Consider the following 18,956-nt stretch of genomic DNA (forward strand, 5'->3'; position numbering starts at 1 on the left):
TTAGTTTATTTTTATTTTATTTATTTTATTATTATTATTATTTTGTTTATTTTTAGTATTGTATTTTCACAGGAAGCTTCGGAAAATATTTATTGTGAGGCCTCACTGGATTTGATGTTGTACTCTCGTTAGGAGTGTGACGAGGGGATCGCGCCAACATTTTCAACTTTGCCACTGCCTGCATTCCAGTTAAAACCTACCCCACGTGATAGAGTGAACGGAGCGTATTCCAGACAGCTATCTCTGAATGATAACGCTATCGACAATGATTATATTAGCCACCATTTTTATTACCGCTTTTTTTTATGTAGCTAGTATTGTGGTAAGCACGTTAAATGTTGTAGCTCACCTACTTCCCACAATTAATCTATGAAGCAGGTATTTTAGGTATCTTATTATACCCATTTTATGGATAAGAACAGTCAAGCTCAGACTAGGTGACTAACTACTCAGCTTTTCCCAGGAGGTGAGACTTTCGGTGCTTATCCCAGGAGAGTCCTGGGCAAACTAGGAGGAGTTAGTCATCTTATAAAAGAGATTCATTTGACTTTTAATTGGTAGAGAGGGATTTAAACATCTTTCCTTGGCTGGTCCAGAGTAATAGTTAACCAGGAAAGATTGCCTACCAATGCTAGCCCAGAGTAATAGCTAACCAGGAAAGACATTCTTTGGCAGCATGGGGGGAAGGGATCTAGGTTGCAACTTGAGAATATTATTTCTCACGATGTAATTGAAAATGTCATCTAGCCTTTCTTCCTGCCCCCAAATCGCTGAGTGAAGAGCTTCCCTTTACACCATTGTTAAAGGGCTTGCATGTCGCTGACATCTGACATTCAGAGCGAAACCCCACTCACCTTGGGAAGTGGGTAGAGATGACACAGAGGTTGGCCAGCATCCTGTTTACAAAACTCCAGGGTGTGACACACCACATCGGCATTCATATCAGCACTAAGCCTGGAGGGAAACGGGGCAAAACAAAGGCTATTAAGGTCTTTCAGGCATTCAGAAATAGAAGCTATTTCAAAGACAGGTGAATCTCCAGAATGCATTCAAGAACCCTCAGCTCCTTGCAGCATGGCCTTTGAGCCCAGCCCTGCGTGGCCGCTGGGCCATGATGATTTCCTGTCACGTCGCTCTCTCCCACGTTTAGAATGAAGTCTTGGGGGCGGGGAGGGGGCACCAATAGCACTGAGTTGGGAGTCAGCGTCTCACAGGGGCCTGTAATTCTTTTTTATTTTTAATTCACATTTTATTTATTTGTTGGTTTATTTAATTTTTTCACAACTTCAGCTTAATTTTAATTTTTTTTTGGGGGGGGAGTGACATTGGTTAACGAGATCCAGTAAGTTTCAGGTATACAGTTTAACAGCAAAACATATATATATATACTGCATTGTGTGTTCACCTCCCACAGTTAGATTTCTTTCTGTCACCACATATTTGGCCCCTTTTCCCTTCTCAGGAGAAGCCACAGATAAGGGAAAGGAAACGTGGACAGAGGTGTCATTTGATGGAAACATTGATTTAAAGTTTTCTGGACCTTATAAGAAAACATTATTTATGATATAGCTTTAAACTCCTAAAACTATTTTCTTAGGCATAATCCAAATCATCCCTTCCCCTTTAGAGAAACAGTTCTTTACCTTGTGGAAGAGACTACAAGAGTTTAATTTTCCCCTGGGGACGGTGTGAAGATTGTGTTCTTTACACACTTTGGCTTACGTCTAGGTTTGAAGGGGCTAAAACAAACCTTGCATATCCTTTTTTTCCTTCACGCTTCCAAAACTCTCTTTGACAAGAAGAATGAGTATAATGTGCTGTTTTGAATCAAGGAACAGTAAAGTATGGACTTTTAGTAGCTTCTCCAAGTAAATTATTCATTCGGATCGAAACCAAACCATTCCAAAACGACAAAAGCAAAGAAACCAGAAACATAGGTTGGTGATATCCAAAGACTAATCTTGGAAGCACAGTTGTAGATTCTAGAAGGTGCTTTCTGAGGTTTCTTTCCAGCTCACGCACTCACTTAACTGTCCCCTTCACTCACGGGGGCAGGTTCCTGGCGATTGTGTTTATATTCCATAACTCCTGGCCAGTTGATCGGACCTCATTAGACTACCATTCAAGTAGGACCAATCAGATTCTCTCTAATGGAAATTTGGAATTGGTATTAAAAGTTCAACTGCATGTCTACGGCCATGCCACCCTGAACAAGCCCGATCCCGTCTGATCTCGGAAGCTAAGCAGGGTTGGGCCTGGTTAGTACTTGGATGGGAGACCACTTGGGAAGACCGGGTGCTGTAGGCGTAAAAAATAAAAAAATAAGGAATCGTAAGCTGACAAGGTCCTTGCAATCTGTGAGGTCAACCAAGGGTTGCCTCACCTAAAAAAAAAAAAAAGTTCAACTGCATTCTGGGCTGTTCCCAGAATAATAGGAGCTATAGCTCGAAACTATAATGTCATTTCCTGACGTGTGGAGTGAGCGTTTGGAAAGTTAGCCTGTAGGATGGGGTTCAGGAAACAGAACCCAGAATGTGCAGTGGGGGAGCCTGAAATTCAGGTTACAACTAAAGCATGAAGTTGTCGCTTTCAGGGCCTGCATCACCCCAGAACTGTATCTGCTTGAGTAAAACAAGTTGTTAAGAAGTACACACCATAAGAGGAGAAATTTCTATCAGCAAACCACTAATATGGAGGACGTTTATACATCTGCCTTCCTCAAAGCGGTCTACCCCATGCTAATGCGAATTAGTCATCTCTCAAAGAAAAAAACGTCCTCCCCTCCCCACCCCCCACTCAGGGGGCAGCCCTCTTTGTGTGGCTTGCTGGGCCCCGTTTCTGAACATCCCGTGTCCCCTTGTAGTTATCTGAGGTGGAGAGTGTCTCTCATCGAGCTCCCGCTGCATTACCCAGTGCAGCGCCTGCCCTCTCCCTGATGCGGGTGCTTACCGGGCCCCAGCGCTCAGCACTCTCCCGCCAGCTACAGAAGAGAGAGGCTTCCCAACCGAACCGGCCGCCTCCCCCTCACTCCCAGCTCGCCTGGCCGCCAGCCTCAGACAGCGCTTCTTGGGTGCCTGGGCGCACTGCCTCTGGTGTCCGCGGCTGGCTGTTTCCGCTTATCTCTCTGGTTCTCTGGCCCAGTCCAGCAGACCTCTCTAGCCCAGCCGACACTCCCCCGGAGACCCTGGCTCATACTAGGTGTGCAAACAGATTCATCGAATAAGCTAACAGTCGTTTTTTCTGTTTTAATAAGTTTATGTAATTTTCTTTAGAGTAGTCTACTCATAGCTCATCTGTAGTGAAAATTTTGTTTATTTAAAGAATTAGTTAATTCAACAAACATGTATTGAAGGCCTTCTATGTTCCAGTGTTGTACCAAGTGCTGGAGATACAAAGCCCTCTCCTTCCTTGCTTCCTTCCTTCCTTCCTTCCTTCCTTCCTTCCTTCCTTCCTTCCTTCCTCCTTCCTTCCTTCTTCCATCCATCACTCCACATATTCAGTATCTTGCTAAGTACCTAGAGAAAGAAAGATGAATAAAATGTAGTCCTAGCCCTCAGAAGTCTTTCAATCTAGTTAGCAACTCAGAAAAATAAATGGAGAATTAACTTACAAATAGACTTGGTAAGTGCTGTGCTGGGTGTGTGTGTGTGTGTGTGTGTGTGTGTGTGTGAGCGCGCGCTGGTGGCCGAGGTACCTATTTTAGCCTACGGAAGGTTAGGAAAGGTTCCAGAACAAATGACCCTGGAGCTGAGGTCCACAGAAATAAAGTCCAAAGAAATTACTTTTGCATTGAAAAGATAGTTGGCCAGCTAAAATGTGGACTTGCAGGGCACTGGGCCAGCCTGCAGGCCTGAAGCCCAGTTAGCAGGCTGTGGCAGTGACAGGGGTGTGAGCCAAGAAGACACGGACTCCAGTTCTGTAGGAAGGGGCAGGACATCAGTGCTCGAAAGAACCTCGTCCCCCTCCCTGCTCCCCAGATGTGCCCAGGGCACAAATCAGGTGTGGAGGAGGAACAGCCCCCTGTCCCCACGCAGTAGCTCTCTGTTTGTGTCGCTCGTTAAGGTCACCTGGGATGCTTTAACAAATCTCGATGCCTAGCCCTCACCTCATAGCAATTACATCAGGATTAGATGAAATAGATGTACGTTAATGTATATTCGATGACATTAAGAAACCACTACAATTTTGAGAGTATGAAAATGACATTGGAAAAAAAGACTGTTAGAGATAACAACAGATAAAGAAAATATGGCTAAATGTTAACAATTATTAAATCCTGGTGATGGATATATAGAAGTTCGTTATACTATGCTTTTTGCTTTTCCGTACATTTTAAATTTGCCCTAATAAAAGTCTAAAAATTAAAAAAAATAAAGAGGGGAGAAAAGATCTCTGCCATTCAAACACCTCAAGCCGGGGCCCATAAGACATCAGTCACCCCAATAGAGCGAGGTCATGTGCGCGCAGGGCAGGGCGCTGATTGTCTTCCTGGCTCGCCTGGCTTCGTGTTTCTTTTGTCCTTAAAATTCTGCAACTCTGTGCCACCCTATCGTGGGGGGCAGGAAGGCGGTGGTGCTGTCCTCTGGGCCTCTCTGCCCCGAGGCTAATGGCAGAGACGGGGGCCCCACGTAAGAATGTTCATAGATCCTCGCAAAAGAGAAAACCAGGAAACAACCCAAACAGCCATTCATGGGGAGGGGGAGGGTGAAGGAACAGACGTTGCCCGATGGAACGCTCCACACAGTCAGAACGAATGAACTATGGCCATGACACAGCCCTGTGGGCAGATCGGAGACTCGCACGTCTAAGTGGTGGGCCCTGAAGGTTCTATGCAGTGTGATGCTCTGTTCGTAAAGAAATTACTAAAATAAAAACGATATTATAATTGCTTTATATAATCACATTTTCATATGATTTAAATACAATTATGATTGATTATATTAATATAATATACACATATAATAAAACTATAGAAAAACAAAAGCAAGAGAAAGGATTTATTACTTGGTGGAAAGGAAAACATGAGAACGAGAGAGAGGAACCACCTGGTTAGAGTAAGTTATTGTCAGCATCCCAGGCTTTCTTTTGGGTGGTGAGTTTGGAAGCTAATTACTTTATTCAAAGTAACTACGTAACGAACTAAATAATAAATATTAGAAATCTAGGATTGGATCCTTGATGAGAAAGTTTTGTGAACAGGAATATGATTTATCTGATCCAGTGCCCCTAAGTTTAAAAAAGAAAAGCGAAAGACAGGAAGCAGACAGGAAGCAGACAGGAAGCAGACAGGAAGCAGACAGATGAATGATGGCCACGTGAGGGACCCTGACGGACAAGAGTGGGGGCTGGGCGGTGGAGAGGGCCAGGAAAGCCCAGGTCAGAGGCGAGTCGGGGAGACCCGGAGAAGATGCTGCCTGAGGACCTGCGACGGGGAGAAGGGACAGGCTGGGGCCTGCTGGCGAGCTCAGAGAAAGGGGCACACGCCTGTCCAGCCAACAGGCTTGTCTTGTTGGTCATGGTGAAATTCCTTCTGAAAGGCTTTCGGAGAGAAATGGAGCCAGGTCGCCACCCTGTAATTCAAGGGGAGCCTTTGCCTCCAGTGGCAGAGGACCTGGGTCGATGTGAGTTGAATTTTCCACTGTTAACAAGAACTGGAATACAGCTCCGGCCCTGTGCACACATCCCGCTGGCACCAGAGCCAGCTGCCTCCGCTTTGCCTGTCTCCCCCCACGCCCCAGCGAACGAATCGGATTAACGTGCCGCATACTCACAGTTTTATGATATCTGGTCCAAACATGCTAACCACTAAGTAGCAGGTGCTCTTCAAGAACAGTTGTTCTAAGAAAAAGAAAGGGGGAAATGGAATATTTTTTATTGCAGTGAATTTAACACATGAGCTAATAATGACCCTCTTTACTAGGAACTGAGGCCGAGTGATTAATTTATAATTAATGCAAATCATTAATTTTAAGAGTTTGGGGGAAATGTTACAGTTAATGTAACCATTAAAATATCATTTCCATCTCGGGTTTATGTGAATGTCACTTTGTTTACCGTACATGCTAAAGATCACTAGTTTAAAAATACAGTTGAATTCTGGAGTTTAATTTTTATTTTTCACAGAAGTGATCACCTACAAGTTGCTAATCTTATTTGTTGAAGGTGAAAGAAACGAGACTCGCTTTAAAGTAAATAATCTGAAACACAGCTTTGTTAAAAATATTCATTTGGGGGAAAAAAAAAAGATTTCACTTTAGCTATTTAGTTTTTGCTGTTAATATTCCAGAGATGAAAGGAGACTAAATGTCACGGTGTCCCTACACTGCCACCTACCCCAGGGCACACACACACACACACACACATGCACGCACGCACACGCACACCCATTAACAGCACACCCTCCACAAGGAGGGAGGGGGCGGGAGAGAGGAGAGCATCTATATAAAATAGATGCTTCGTGGATTGATCTGTTTGCACAGTGAAATCTCTGATCCTGTTTCTGCAGTTTGTGGGTGTCCTGTGGAACCCCGGCAATTCCACACAGGACCTTAGCGTGATTAGGGACAGACTGGGCTGTCCTGGGAAGGAACTGCAAATGCTCCCTGAGGAGAATTGACCTTCTTACACTTATCTCAAACTGAGCTGCCCTTGCTTGCAGGGTAAGATAATGAAACAACAGGATAAATATAGGAAACTCTGGTTCTTCATTTTTACTCAATGGTAAATAATGTAAATATTACTTTTACATTAAAATAGATATATTCATAGGATTTTTTTTTTTTACAATAAGGCATAAGACTTCAAATACATTGTGCTTTTGAAGTAGGAACTTAAAACTATATTCCTCACATTACTTTTGACCTTACAGAAATTAAAAAAAGAAAAAACTATGAGGGGACACTAAGAACATCTGCATGGCAACAAATTATATAACTTACATGACATGAACGATTCCTAGAAAGACAAAGTACCAAAACTGACCCAAGAATAACTAGACACTCTGAATAGACATATAACAAAAGATTGAATTAGTAATGAAAAACTTCCCACAAAGAAAAGCTCAGATGTCTTCACTGGTGAAACGTACCAAACATTTAAAGAAAGTATCTGAATAGATATTCTCCAAAGAAGATAAGTACATAGCCCTCAAACACATGAAAAAAATAAATGCTCAACATCATCGGCTATTAAGAAAATGCAAATCGAAATCACAATGAGATACCACTTCACACTCGCTATGATATGCTGTAATAAAAAGGACAGACCATAACAAATATTGATGAAGATGTGGAGAAATTAGAATTTTCCTACACTGCTGGTGGGAACGTAAAATGGTACAGCTACTTTGATAAAGAGTCTGACAGTTCCGCAGATGGTTAAACACAGAGTGACCATGTGACCCAGCAATTCCGCTTCTAGGTATACATTCAAAACAAAAAACATATATCCACATAGAAACCTGTACACGAATGGTCATGGTAGCGTTATTTAAAATAGCCAAGAAGTGGAAACAAGTCAACCCAAATATCCATTAATGAATGAATGAATGAACAAAATGGACTCTGATCCTACAATGGAATATTATTCAGTATAAAGAGCAATGAAGTCCTGATGCATGCTACATGGATGAACAGTGAAAGCATTATGCTAAGTGAAGGAAAGTTACGAAAGACCACAGATTATCTGATTCCTTTCAAATGAGATGCCCAGAACAAGCAAATTCATGGAGACAGAAAGTAGATTACCGGTTGCTTACGGCTGAAAGGATGAATGTTTTGTTTTTTGAGGGGGGTAAAAGACAAGAAGTGTGGGGTTCCTTTTTGGTATAATGAAAATATTCTAAACTTGATTGTAGCCCGTGTTACTCGTAGTACGCGTTTCAACGAACGTACTCAGGACACTTTATTCAATGCCTCACCTACCTGGGGTGTGTCAGGTATTGTTATACATTAACTACAGATGAGAAATTTGGAGCAGAGTCAGATGAAGTGATCACAGAGCTAGCTCTGAGGTGATATATTCTAAGCAGCAAGTAGATTTTCAGAACCTATGGAAAGAACATGAGGAGAGTTGCTTTCGTGTGTGAAGTCTGCATGAGTGTTTACCATAGTCCATGGAGATAAGATTTTTGCATAGGTGACCTGAGAAAGTGAAGTTTTAGCAAGGCTCTCAGGGTGTATGAGTCTGTGGACCCCCAGTGAGAATGATTCCATTAATCATTTTCTCATTAACCATTCTGAGATTCTTCCAAGGTATTTCCTAATGATAGCCAGAGGCAAAAGCAGTGGGTGAAACTGAAGGTCAGAAATGCTTTGCAAGGTTCAAAAAAATTGTCTTCCCCCGCATGGGAAAGGCCAATGTGATTTACTGAATGATTATTCTCAAGAATGCTGTGCACATGCTTTCTCTGCTAAGGTTACATTTTCTGTACCTTTTTAGCTCTGGAGATGAAAGCAATATTACTTGAAAATAATCTTTAAAATAAGTGTTTATCAATGTGCATGATTTCACTTCCTGTCACCCATCCTCCTGGCTCACCAGATGGAAGGCCATACAGGGTGCAGGTAGGCAGTCTGGTCCAGGCTTATTATATTTTCTAGGAGAAGTCCTTAAATAGGAGACAGACTATCTTTGTCACCGCATACAATTCATGTAGCCACCCTGTGCACTGTTTCCCACATCCGGCCTTTATGTCCATTAAGTGAAGGAGCCGTTCACCTGAACTGAGTATCTTATTTCTATCCAGAAGTAAAACATTAGTTAATAAATGCAAATAACTCCAAACAGACTTCTCAGTCGTTTGAAATTCCTCCAAATTTGAAAGGTAACCTACCAATGAAAACCAAAATTCCTACTTCGCTTCCGGTCATGAAGTGCCAACTTCTTTCTATTTTACCAGAATCTGACTTTCAGCTTCTCGCTGTATCTCGGCAGATTCTAAAATTTTCTGTTATGAATCAGAAGAAGCCAAGATGGCACTTCGAAAATCAGCGATCTTGGTCTGCGTTGTTTTATGTTTTGCTAGTACATTAGGAGGGGGTAACCTAGGAAACAAGATTTTTACTCAGTCTCTCATCTTTGGACAATACAACTGTGCCTAAAAAGAGAAAATCAAACTCATGGTATAAATGATGATATCTGTCAGTGTTGGTCTGTCCCACAGAAATGACAACCAATCAAAACAAATCTTGACTGTTCTTCATTTTTTCAATTTGTAAAATAGTAATAATATTTTTTTCTCCATTAATTCAGAGATGTGAAAATATAAAGTAAGGTTTATAACGGCTTGTGAATATCCAATAATGGGAAGGATACATAAAACACGGGCTATTTATTGATGAATTATGGAGTAATTGAGAGGCTTGACTGAGGTCTATATGTCTTAATGTGTATAGATCTCAAAAAACATTGTGTTGAGTGAAAAACAGAATTTGTAGAAGAATGAACACAGTAGACATAGATGTAAAATTATAATGCCCACAAGGGAGGATTCTGGAAAGATGATGGTAGAGGCAGCAGAGTTTTGGAATATTTTTGAATCTCTGCCTAATATACATATGCTTGGTGGGTTACCAGCATTTGTGTGGAAGAAGTAGAGGGAGCAATGGGATGTCAGATAAATCTGAGAACAGGAGAAGCCCCAAATAACCCACAGGTGTTGACTAGAAAGCCTGGTGGGCTAACTGAAGAGCCGCGGCTGGGACTGGGAGGGGTCCGGCCAACTGCATTAGCAGGTGAGTGCAAAGGGCGCCAGGTTAGAAGGACTAAGGAGCCAGGGTGATCTGGCACCTACACATTCTGGATACGGACCCACCAGAGCTCCTCAGGACTGGGCCCACAGTAAGGAGAAACTGATGGGTTTAGAGTCGAAGCTGAACTGGATAAGAAGCAATGCAAAGAGAAAGAACAGACAAAAGCGTGCAAGGGAACACAGTCGGAAAATCTCAGAAAGCGAGCTGCCATTTTTTTTTTTTAACACTATACAAAACGATGGAGGCAGGAGCTCTGCGCATTTAGAAAAGCTACCTTGAACTATTTCTTTTTCCAAGAGTTCTGAAAAACTAATTTCATATAAAAATGAGCAACAGAAATGTATCTAGGTCAACTCCCATATGAAGTTATTATAAGAAAAAAAAAAAATAAAGAACAGAATCACATCCCTGTAGATAGCAAAAGCATGCCAGAAAGTCTTGCCAAAAAAAGAATTAAAAATCTAATGTTGTATTTCAAAATGAGCTAAGAAGCATTAATAAAATGATATAAGACATGAAATCCAGAATTAGAAAAACTCATTATGGTAATAAAAAAAAAAACTCAGAGAAGAATACAAGATTATAAAAGAAATGAATTCTAAAGGAGAATGAACACAAGAAGTGAATATAATTCCTGATGTTTTAAGAGAAATAGAAGGTGAAAAGGAGGAAAATTTTTAAAATAAAAATTAAGTGAAAAGATAAAAAGTAGTCAAGAGATAGGTAAAATATCAAAGATAGGCAAAGAAGATTCAAAATACGAATAAGAGAAATCCCCAAAGAAGACATCCAAATTAAGGAAATTGAACAAATATTAGAAATTTTCCTGAAAGTATAAGAAATGTATTTGAAACCACCTATTGAGTGAGCACCCTGCATGCCTCGGGAAGTCAAAGTACAGGAGCTAACGCCGAGACATATTCTAGTTGGATGACTAAATTTTATAGAAGAAGAAATTCCTTTTAACTTCTAGCAAAAATGACAATTTCCTCGTAGGAAAAATAAAGTTAGATTGTCACTAGGCTTTTTAATAACGTATTTGAGATACTCAGGGAAAGAAATGTGTGCCAAGGATTTTTATATCCAGAAAAACATTGACTTTCAAGTGTAAAGGGCATAGACGGCCTGTTAATCAACATGCAAGAAATTCAGGGACTATCTCTCATGAGCCGCTCCTGAGAAATGAGCTCTAGACAACAGCTCAACTAGACAGACGTCCTCGTGAGGGCTGATGGTGGACATTAATCACAGAGTGGCTGATGGGACTAAGGCGAAACGAGGGCGAGAAGGGAGCGGGTATTGTAAGTAACGGCTGTGTGCTCAGGGAATACGGTATGATGATTCAAAAAGGGAAATGGGAAGAGCTCAGGCGAACAACAATTTCAACTGCTCACGATGATTATAAAATATATTACTGGTAGTAGTAGTAGAATCGATATTCTGAGACAGTTCTATGTGTAATGAGGAGTAGGTAAATGAGTAATTAGGGGCTATTTGAATTCTATCAGTCCTTTTGCTCTTGAGAATTAGGACTTAGAGCGTGGAGAGAAGCAGATATAGCTATGTGGTGAAGAGATTAAGAAAAAAATCTTGTAGTCCTGAATTTGAATTTGTAGTGTCAATGTGGACTCATTAGGTTATCTTTAAATTATATATGTAAGTGTATATACGTGTATTTTCTATCTCTGTCTATCGGAGAGGCCTGGAGAGAATGACCAACTCGGTAGCCTTGAGCATTCCCACGCACCCAGACTGTGGTCTTAAAATAATATTTCCCACTAAAGAAAACAGAGCTTCAAAGAGAAATGGCTGATTGCGAGCCTGGGGCTGGAAATGCATAAGACAGGGCTGGCACACCTGTCCTGCCAGTTAGTGAGGAAGCCATCAGAGGTGACTTAGGCTCATCTCAAAGGCTCAGGCGCCAAGTTCAAGAGGTTTCCACTGGTCAAAACTGGGACAATTTGAGCTTCAAAAGAATAGTGGAAATAGACTGAAAATCATCAAATATGACTAATTTCATGAGTTTATAATGATACTTTAAAGAAAACTAGTCGAATCTTCCAGAATGATAATAGAAAGGCAGTGAATTACTTGAAAACTGGCAAATAAAGCAAAAGAATCAACCATGTATTCTGCCTTTTCTAGTGTGAACAGCACCATTAGGAACTGTGGGGAAAATGTCTTTAAAATACGATAATGATGAGGGAAATTGTCTCTAATATATTTTAATTACTAAATGAAATATAAATGATGGATTCAAGTAGCACCATTTTGCAACCTCCCTATTAAATAACAGATCTGGTCACTGAGCATCAACAGCCGCTCACATCACAAAAAAGGAAAAAGAGAAAACACTTAGGATGGCCTTCTGATGAAAGAAAACACCACCGCTTATAGGCTTCCAAAGAAATCACACTGGAGCTTATCGAGCCTCTGGGTCCAGCTGCCAATTTTCAAGAAATACAGGGCCCAGAGAAACGTATTCGATTATACCACAGGGAGGCAGTCAGCGAAATCCAGACTATGGGAACTCCACAGGGCAAATTCCACTTACAAGGAAAAGGAAAGGATGGAAAGGAAACGTGTAGATTAAAATAGACTTAAAAGACATGTCAGAAGTTTTAAAACTGGGCAGTGCGATGGTGTCTGGGAATATCTGTGTGGGTGACAACACTATAAAGCAGAGCAAGGAAATGATTGATTGCAGTAGAATTCAGGGCGAAAGGAGGGAATCGTGATAGGAGGGCAGGTGTGGATGGGCCTTCTGGATTGACTACCTTCTTCACCTGGACTATGTTCACAAGGGTGTCAAAACTATACATTTATTTTGTGTGATTTCCTACGTTTCTTTTCCCAAAAAAAGGTTAAAAAAAGCACCGACAGAACAATACTATACATTGGTGATGAGTTCAAAACAAGCGAATACCCACAAGGGAATGTGAAGGTTTAAGATTCGACAAGAAGAATACTCAGTAGGTCCCCATGAGTGGTCCTTTCTGGGGAGGAAGGAGGAGAGTGGAACTGGGGGTTGGAGGGACCATAGGGCGTTGCAAGTTTATCGGCCATGTTCCAATTCCGCAAAAGCAAGACTTGATGCACACATATGGATACATATCAGCAGTGGTCAGTATGGGAAATTGTAAACATACGTGTTTGTGTATTGCCCTCTCCCAGTCGTTCTTTCTGAATTTTATTTATTTATTTATTTATTATCATTATTTTTTATTTTTTAGGCGAGGAAACCCCTGGTTGACCTCACAGATTGCAAGGACCTCGTCAGTTTACAATCCCTTATTTTTTTTTATTTTTTACACCTACAGCACCTGGTCTTCTCGGTGGTCTCCCATCCAAGTACTAACCAGGCCTGAACCTGCTTAGCTTCGAGATCAGACGGGATCGGGCTTGTTCAGGGTACATGGCTGTAGACTCTTTGAATTTTAAAAAATGTAGCTTGTGAATGCATATGTGACTGCATGCAATAAATACTCTGAAAATGCTTTGGTGCCACTGGCACAGAGTGCTATATAAAATCAAAGATTCATTAGTCCAATTAACCTACTTAAAACAAATACTACAGGCATTTATGATGAGTTTGTTCTATTACATTAAGTGAATGAAAATTTGACTCTCAAAGTTTATTCGTTGTGATTGTTCACCTAACAGTAATTATAAAGGAAGAAAGAATATTTTCTTTCTGTTGAGATTGAAAAAGAAATATATGACTTGTTTAAACCACTAACCTTCTCCTTCTTCTGCAGGACAGGAAAGGGGTTTTATTGAGAACTGGCTCAAATCAATGGAATGTTTCAGATTATTTTCCCATTTGGGGTTTGAGATCAGTTGTCTTCTCAGGCCAAAGCTCTGTGTTGGTACGCCTGTGCGTGTGTCTGGGTACGTGTATGTGGTCAAATCAACAAAAATCATCAATCCTTGTTCATTATTTTGACCACGATGACCATGATTGACCACCATTATTCTGCCACGATGGAAAATGAATGTCAGAGGAAAAAAAAAAAACAGCCTAGAATGGTTTTCTTGTGTGTGTGTTTTAATTTCTAGGAGCCCCATAAGGTATCGATTTATAGAAATAACACAATCGGAGTCCCCTCCGTAAGCATGTGTAGGAAAGAAACTCGTTCGTGACAGCTGATGAGTGTTGGATAACAGGTGACTGGGAAAGGAAAGGGGACCCAGAGCTGCACGGCCCTCCCCGTATTTACCAGGCAGGTAGCTGCACAGTCTCTCCATCGATGCCTGGGCTGTAGAGTTGTGAACTTGAGCAAGCTGTTCGATCACAGATACCACCACCACACACCCTGCAAGAGAGTGGAAGAGCATGTCAGCAGGGTGCACAGAAAACTCTGCTGGAGAGTCAGGGGGAAGACAGGGGACATGTGTATGTGTCTTTAAGAACACCAACCTTCCCAAAAACATAACTTTTGTTCGCCATTGGCCTTCTGAAATCCATCGCGTGCCTGAATGCATAATGAGTTGCAGTGAAACGTGAAATGCTGTAAGAAGATTGGGGGGGTTTGGGTGATCAGCTCAGTTTGGCCACGTGTAAGCTACGTGACTTAGGGGAAGGAAATGAACCTTGCTTTATTTCTGCTTCTTTTTGGTTGCGTGGGAGAAAGAGATGTGTTTTAGAGGAGGTAGCGCAAGGAGAACAGCCCGTGCGGAGCAGAAGCTCCACAGACACGGGCTTCCTCTCTCCCCTTCCCTTCCCTTCTACAGGCACTGGCTTCATCACGGTCACTCCCGTCCCACGCATTCTCTGCCTGTGGCCTTGGGTCAGATTTTTAATTTTAGAAAAGCAGTGGACATTGCCCAGCCTCTGCAGTCAGACCTGGGGTCGGGTCCCGCCCTTGCATCTTAGACTTTCTAAGCTTTGATTTCTTCACTGCAAAATAGGAGATAATATGCTTCCCATAGGGCCGCCGTGATGAGTAAATGAGGTCACAGCGCAAGTGAATGAGCCTTTGAAATCATAACGCGATCATAAAACATTGTTTTACCTCTCAGCTACAGAGCACACTGCTTGAAAGCAGGTACCACAGTAATGAGTGTCTAGGAGGAACCTTGGATTCAGTGAGAAATACATCCTTCAGCCACCTTGATATATAAGTGTAAAGGCCCAGAATTCCTAGGCCGACACTCCTGGAAGTTTCTATGGCCAGCCTTGATCTCCTGATCTACTAGGGAGGCTCAAACCTTCTTCCGAAGGGAGGAGACTCTTTCTTTTACACACAAGGGGTTGTTGGTTGATCAAAGATCAGTGAGTCTGTGAGAGGAGCTCGTTAGGCCTCGTTGAGATAAGAGAAACCGTACTTATTAGCGGAGGTTGGTGCCCATAAAGGCAAAAAAAGCGCTTACATCTGACATGAAGTTCCGGGGTAGCTGGCTCAACAGTAAGCTCACTATTATCCATCTGCTCGAGGAGCTGGGGACCCACATTCCCATGCAAGTTCTCATTAAAACTCAGCTTCCAGCAGGACTCCTTGAGGCAGCGGGGAGATAACAGATGTGAATAGCACAACTGGGCATTGCCAGGCAGAAAGAAATACAACCTGTGAAACGAGGGCTTGTCAGCAAAGAATGAAGGGCGCCCACCTTCCTAGACACTGCCACGTCTGACGAGGCTTCCGCCTCCATCGTTCTTCACCTTCAGGTGACGAGGGCAAAGCTGGGCTCGTGCAGTTTGAGAAAGTGCCATCTTGATAACCACAGCCTTAGGGCTCTGAGAGCACCTACTTGCTGAACCGTTGATCAGCATCAACTATCAAGGTCACTGAGTGTTCTATTACTTTGCCGTGAATTTAGTAGTCAATGCTTATTAGCACTTTATGATCTAAAAAGCATTTTCTTATATACTTTATCTTATTTTAAAAATAACTTCAAAAATGTAGATGCAATACAATCTCATTTTAAAAAATTGGAAAAATATAGAACAGTATAAAAAAGATAAACATCAGTCCATCAGCCAGAGATAAACCAATATCACTTTTATGTTCAATATATAAAATATATTTAATGTATGTGAATGTTTTCAACATTTATAATATACGTTTACACCCTGATTTATGTCTCTGATCATCAGCTGCTGAGTGGAGTGAAAAAACAATGATAAGTAATTATATTGTGGTTTGATGAGAGGCTACGGCCTGGCGTAGTTGGAAAGGGGGAGGCTTTGAAGTAAAAAAAAAAAAAAAAAACCCTCAGGTCCAATATAATTTCACTGACAAACTCTTCCGGCATTTCATTTTAACCGCTGAGAGACCAGACATCCCTTGAGGGCGGGAATGGGGTCTCGCTCTCTCTAACTGCGGGGGCCTGGCACGTGGCCTGGTTTGGAGTCGGGAGGCGAGAGGTGTTTGCCGACTTGAGGTGAGCTGACTGGAGAGCCACCTGTGTGGCATTTCAGTGGTCAGCTGCTGGGGTTCTCCACGGGGGAGCGTTAATGGGCACACCTGCTGCTGCCTTCCGGCTCAGTCCTGTCACCGACAGCGTTGCTTATTCTTTGCCCCAGTCTCATTATCGGATGTGGCTCCCTTTCTCATCCTGGCGTCAAGCAACCAGTGTCCTCTCTTGAGTCCAACTACAGATTCTATAGCAAATGGTCCCGATATGCAGCTCAGGATCAGAGAAGGGTGCAGTGGGAGTGGGTGGAGGCCTTGCCAAGCAGTCACTTCCTACGGTGTCTTATCAATGAGCGGTGGCACTGGCCACCCAGAGCGGACGTGAAGTTCGGTGGGTGTAGGGATTTTTGCAAATAAAAGTTGGAGACTGGCACAGACAGCAAGTGACCAGATCCCACTGTGAATCACGCCTGTGACGCTGCCTGTGGCTCTTAGGATTTTACATGCCTTCTTAAAAACTCTGGAAAAATATGATTACTCCAGACCCGGCCTAACGCAGTTTTCAGTTATCAGAACATTTTCAATATGTGCCTTCAAAGAAAAGAGCAAATGACAAATAGCCTGGGTGATTTAAGTGACGGAGGTGAAATAGGAACGTTCAGTATGTACCCAGAATAGTTCTGGACACGACGTGAGATAAATATTTTTCAAATGAATAAGGTCAGGGAGCATCTTGGGGTGAATACAGATAGACTTGGTGTCATTTTCTTGTTCACGTAAAATGACGAAGGAACACACAAGGATAATTGAGGACTGTTGTGATGTCTCAGTTTCCCCTAAGTGACCCATCTTTGAGACAACAAATATTTGGAGGAACCAGAAAAAAGCAAATGTTACTCTGCTCAGAAGAGGCTTCAACTCTGTCGGGAGCCCAGTTTCTTCCCCCTGTCCCCCAACGAAAGGCTGAGTTTTCCACCGTGTGCTACTTTTGACCCTCCCTTCCTTCGCCCGAAGATCCGCAAACTCTGGTGAGGATCTTTTTTCCTCCTTTTCCTCCCAATCAGAATCCGTGGTCTCCTCCTCTCCTTCGGCCCAGTGCTTCATACTCGTTACCTGGGACAGATATTAAATGCTATTCCGACTTCCTCCCCTGCAGACATCAGCCCCCTTGAGGGGAAAGTCAGCGACGTATTCATTCACTCCAGGGCTTAGTATCACGCTTGATGCATGAGCTCAGCACACAGTCATGGAGTATATGAGTGAGACATAACTGTCCTGGGGAAGACCCTCTACCTCTGTGGATAATGGGGCCGCTTCTTTAAGGAGACATGCATGAGAAAAAAAAACTACGGAAGTCTAGATGTATTGCTAGGAAAATTCCGCCTGTTGCTGTCTTTTCCTTCCCACGGTGGTAAAAGCCACGTCTGTTGCCCAGACACCGGAGGACTCTTCCAGGGCTGGCTTTAACAAAAGACACTTGCATTTGGCCGAGGAATCCTGTCCTTGGCAAGGAACTATGCCAGGCTTTAATGGACCCCAGGTGAAGGGGATATAGGCCCCTCCCACAGGGACCTCACAATATACTTCCCACAGTGACATAAACTGGATGGTAAATACCAAATGCCAGTCAACTGTTAAGGGAGATGTGACTCTAAAGAGACTCTAAGTGGGAGAAAATGCATTTCCAGGAGAGAAACAGGACTGGTGGCCTCAAAGAGCAAGAGAGCTTTCTCCGTATTTTTCACAAAGTAGTAGCACATTTGCTTTCTCATTGGTACCTAAGATAACAATTTCGTACAATCGTTGGCATAATAGACTTGATGCAAGAATTGGAAATTCACGGTTGGTCTAGTGTAACAGGAGTACTGGATGAACGCGGAGCATAAAGGAAGTCTTCTCGGAATTTTCCTTGAGGAGGTTCCATTCTGGGGGCCCCCCGGTGACCTCAGACCTTGCACACGATTTCCCCTCCCTGAAAACTCAACTCCAGTACATGTATGTTTCCACCCAACGCTTGGAAGGATGAATGCAAAGAGCATTGTGATGCTCGGGACCAATCTGCACTTTGTGCTGATAAGATTTAGGCTTTTTTTTTTTTTTTACACTCAGAGGAATTTCATCAAGGGTTCTTGTGACTTTCCTGGCTCCTTTCCACTGCTGGCTAACGTTAGAAATCATTAGATAAATAAGAAGCCCAAAAGAAAAATGTCAGCTGTCTCTGAAGATCGGGTGCATCTCGGCACCATCATCACTCTTCCTAGTGAAGACTTATCATAATCAAAAAGACTCTGCAGAAAAGCAGGTAATGGGGTTTGAAATATGTAAGCGCCCAGGTTGGGCTGAGCTTCGATTCGAGTCCTGCTCCCTTGCACATCTCCGCCCATTTCCAGGGGGCTCAACTCCTCTGCCAGGTGGATCATCGATTTAGTCTACAGCGAGGCCAGAGTGGGAGAATCGACTTTGCTATAATCTCTAATAAGAGGTTTCACTGTCTTTGAGAAGCTAAAGAATATTTTCCCTTCGAGAGATGCACGGACACAGTAATTTCTCCCATTATAGACCGTTCTCTGGTTGCTTATGAAAGGTCTGACTCTGCTAATGCGGGTTTGTTCAAGCTACTGTTCCCTTAGGATGTGATGGCAGCAGGTGAGAGCTATGCATTCGGCTCAGTGGTCACCATCTGAAATCTCGCATATGGAAAATCTTTTCTCACCTGACATCTGAAAATGATGAGTCTAATAGAAACAGACACTGCTGATATTGTAGAAAAAGAAGCGGATGGGCCCAAATAAAAACACCCGTCACGAGGATCTGCTTCCGGACACAGACCTCAGGCAGACCGCAGGCT

At 42.6% G+C, this 18,956-nt stretch overlaps 1 protein-coding gene and 1 non-coding gene across 2 annotated transcripts in view; one reads left to right on the plus strand and one right to left on the minus strand.

The window, feature by feature from the left end:
• The window catches only part of AOAH (acyloxyacyl hydrolase), a 148,581-nt gene that overhangs the window by 122,395 nt on the left and 7,230 nt on the right, over nt 1–18,956 (minus strand). The window contains exons 2-4 of the mRNA XM_023532035.1: nt 13,973–14,068; nt 5,772–5,838; nt 855–954 (exon numbers count right to left, since the gene is read on the minus strand). Coding sequence (XP_023387803.1) covers nt 855–954; nt 5,772–5,838; nt 13,973–14,068 — 263 coding nt within the window. The remainder of the gene's footprint in view (nt 1–854; nt 955–5,771; nt 5,839–13,972; nt 14,069–18,956) is intronic.
• LOC111741251 lies at nt 2,189–2,307 on the plus strand. The gene has a single exon (XR_002780941.1). It is a non-coding gene; the product is annotated as a 5S ribosomal RNA (ribosomal RNA).

This window comes from Pteropus vampyrus, unplaced genomic scaffold (assembly GCF_000151845.1).
Source record: "Pteropus vampyrus isolate Shadow unplaced genomic scaffold, Pvam_2.0 Scaffold75, whole genome shotgun sequence".
NCBI lineage: Eukaryota > Metazoa > Chordata > Mammalia > Chiroptera > Pteropodidae > Pteropus > Pteropus vampyrus.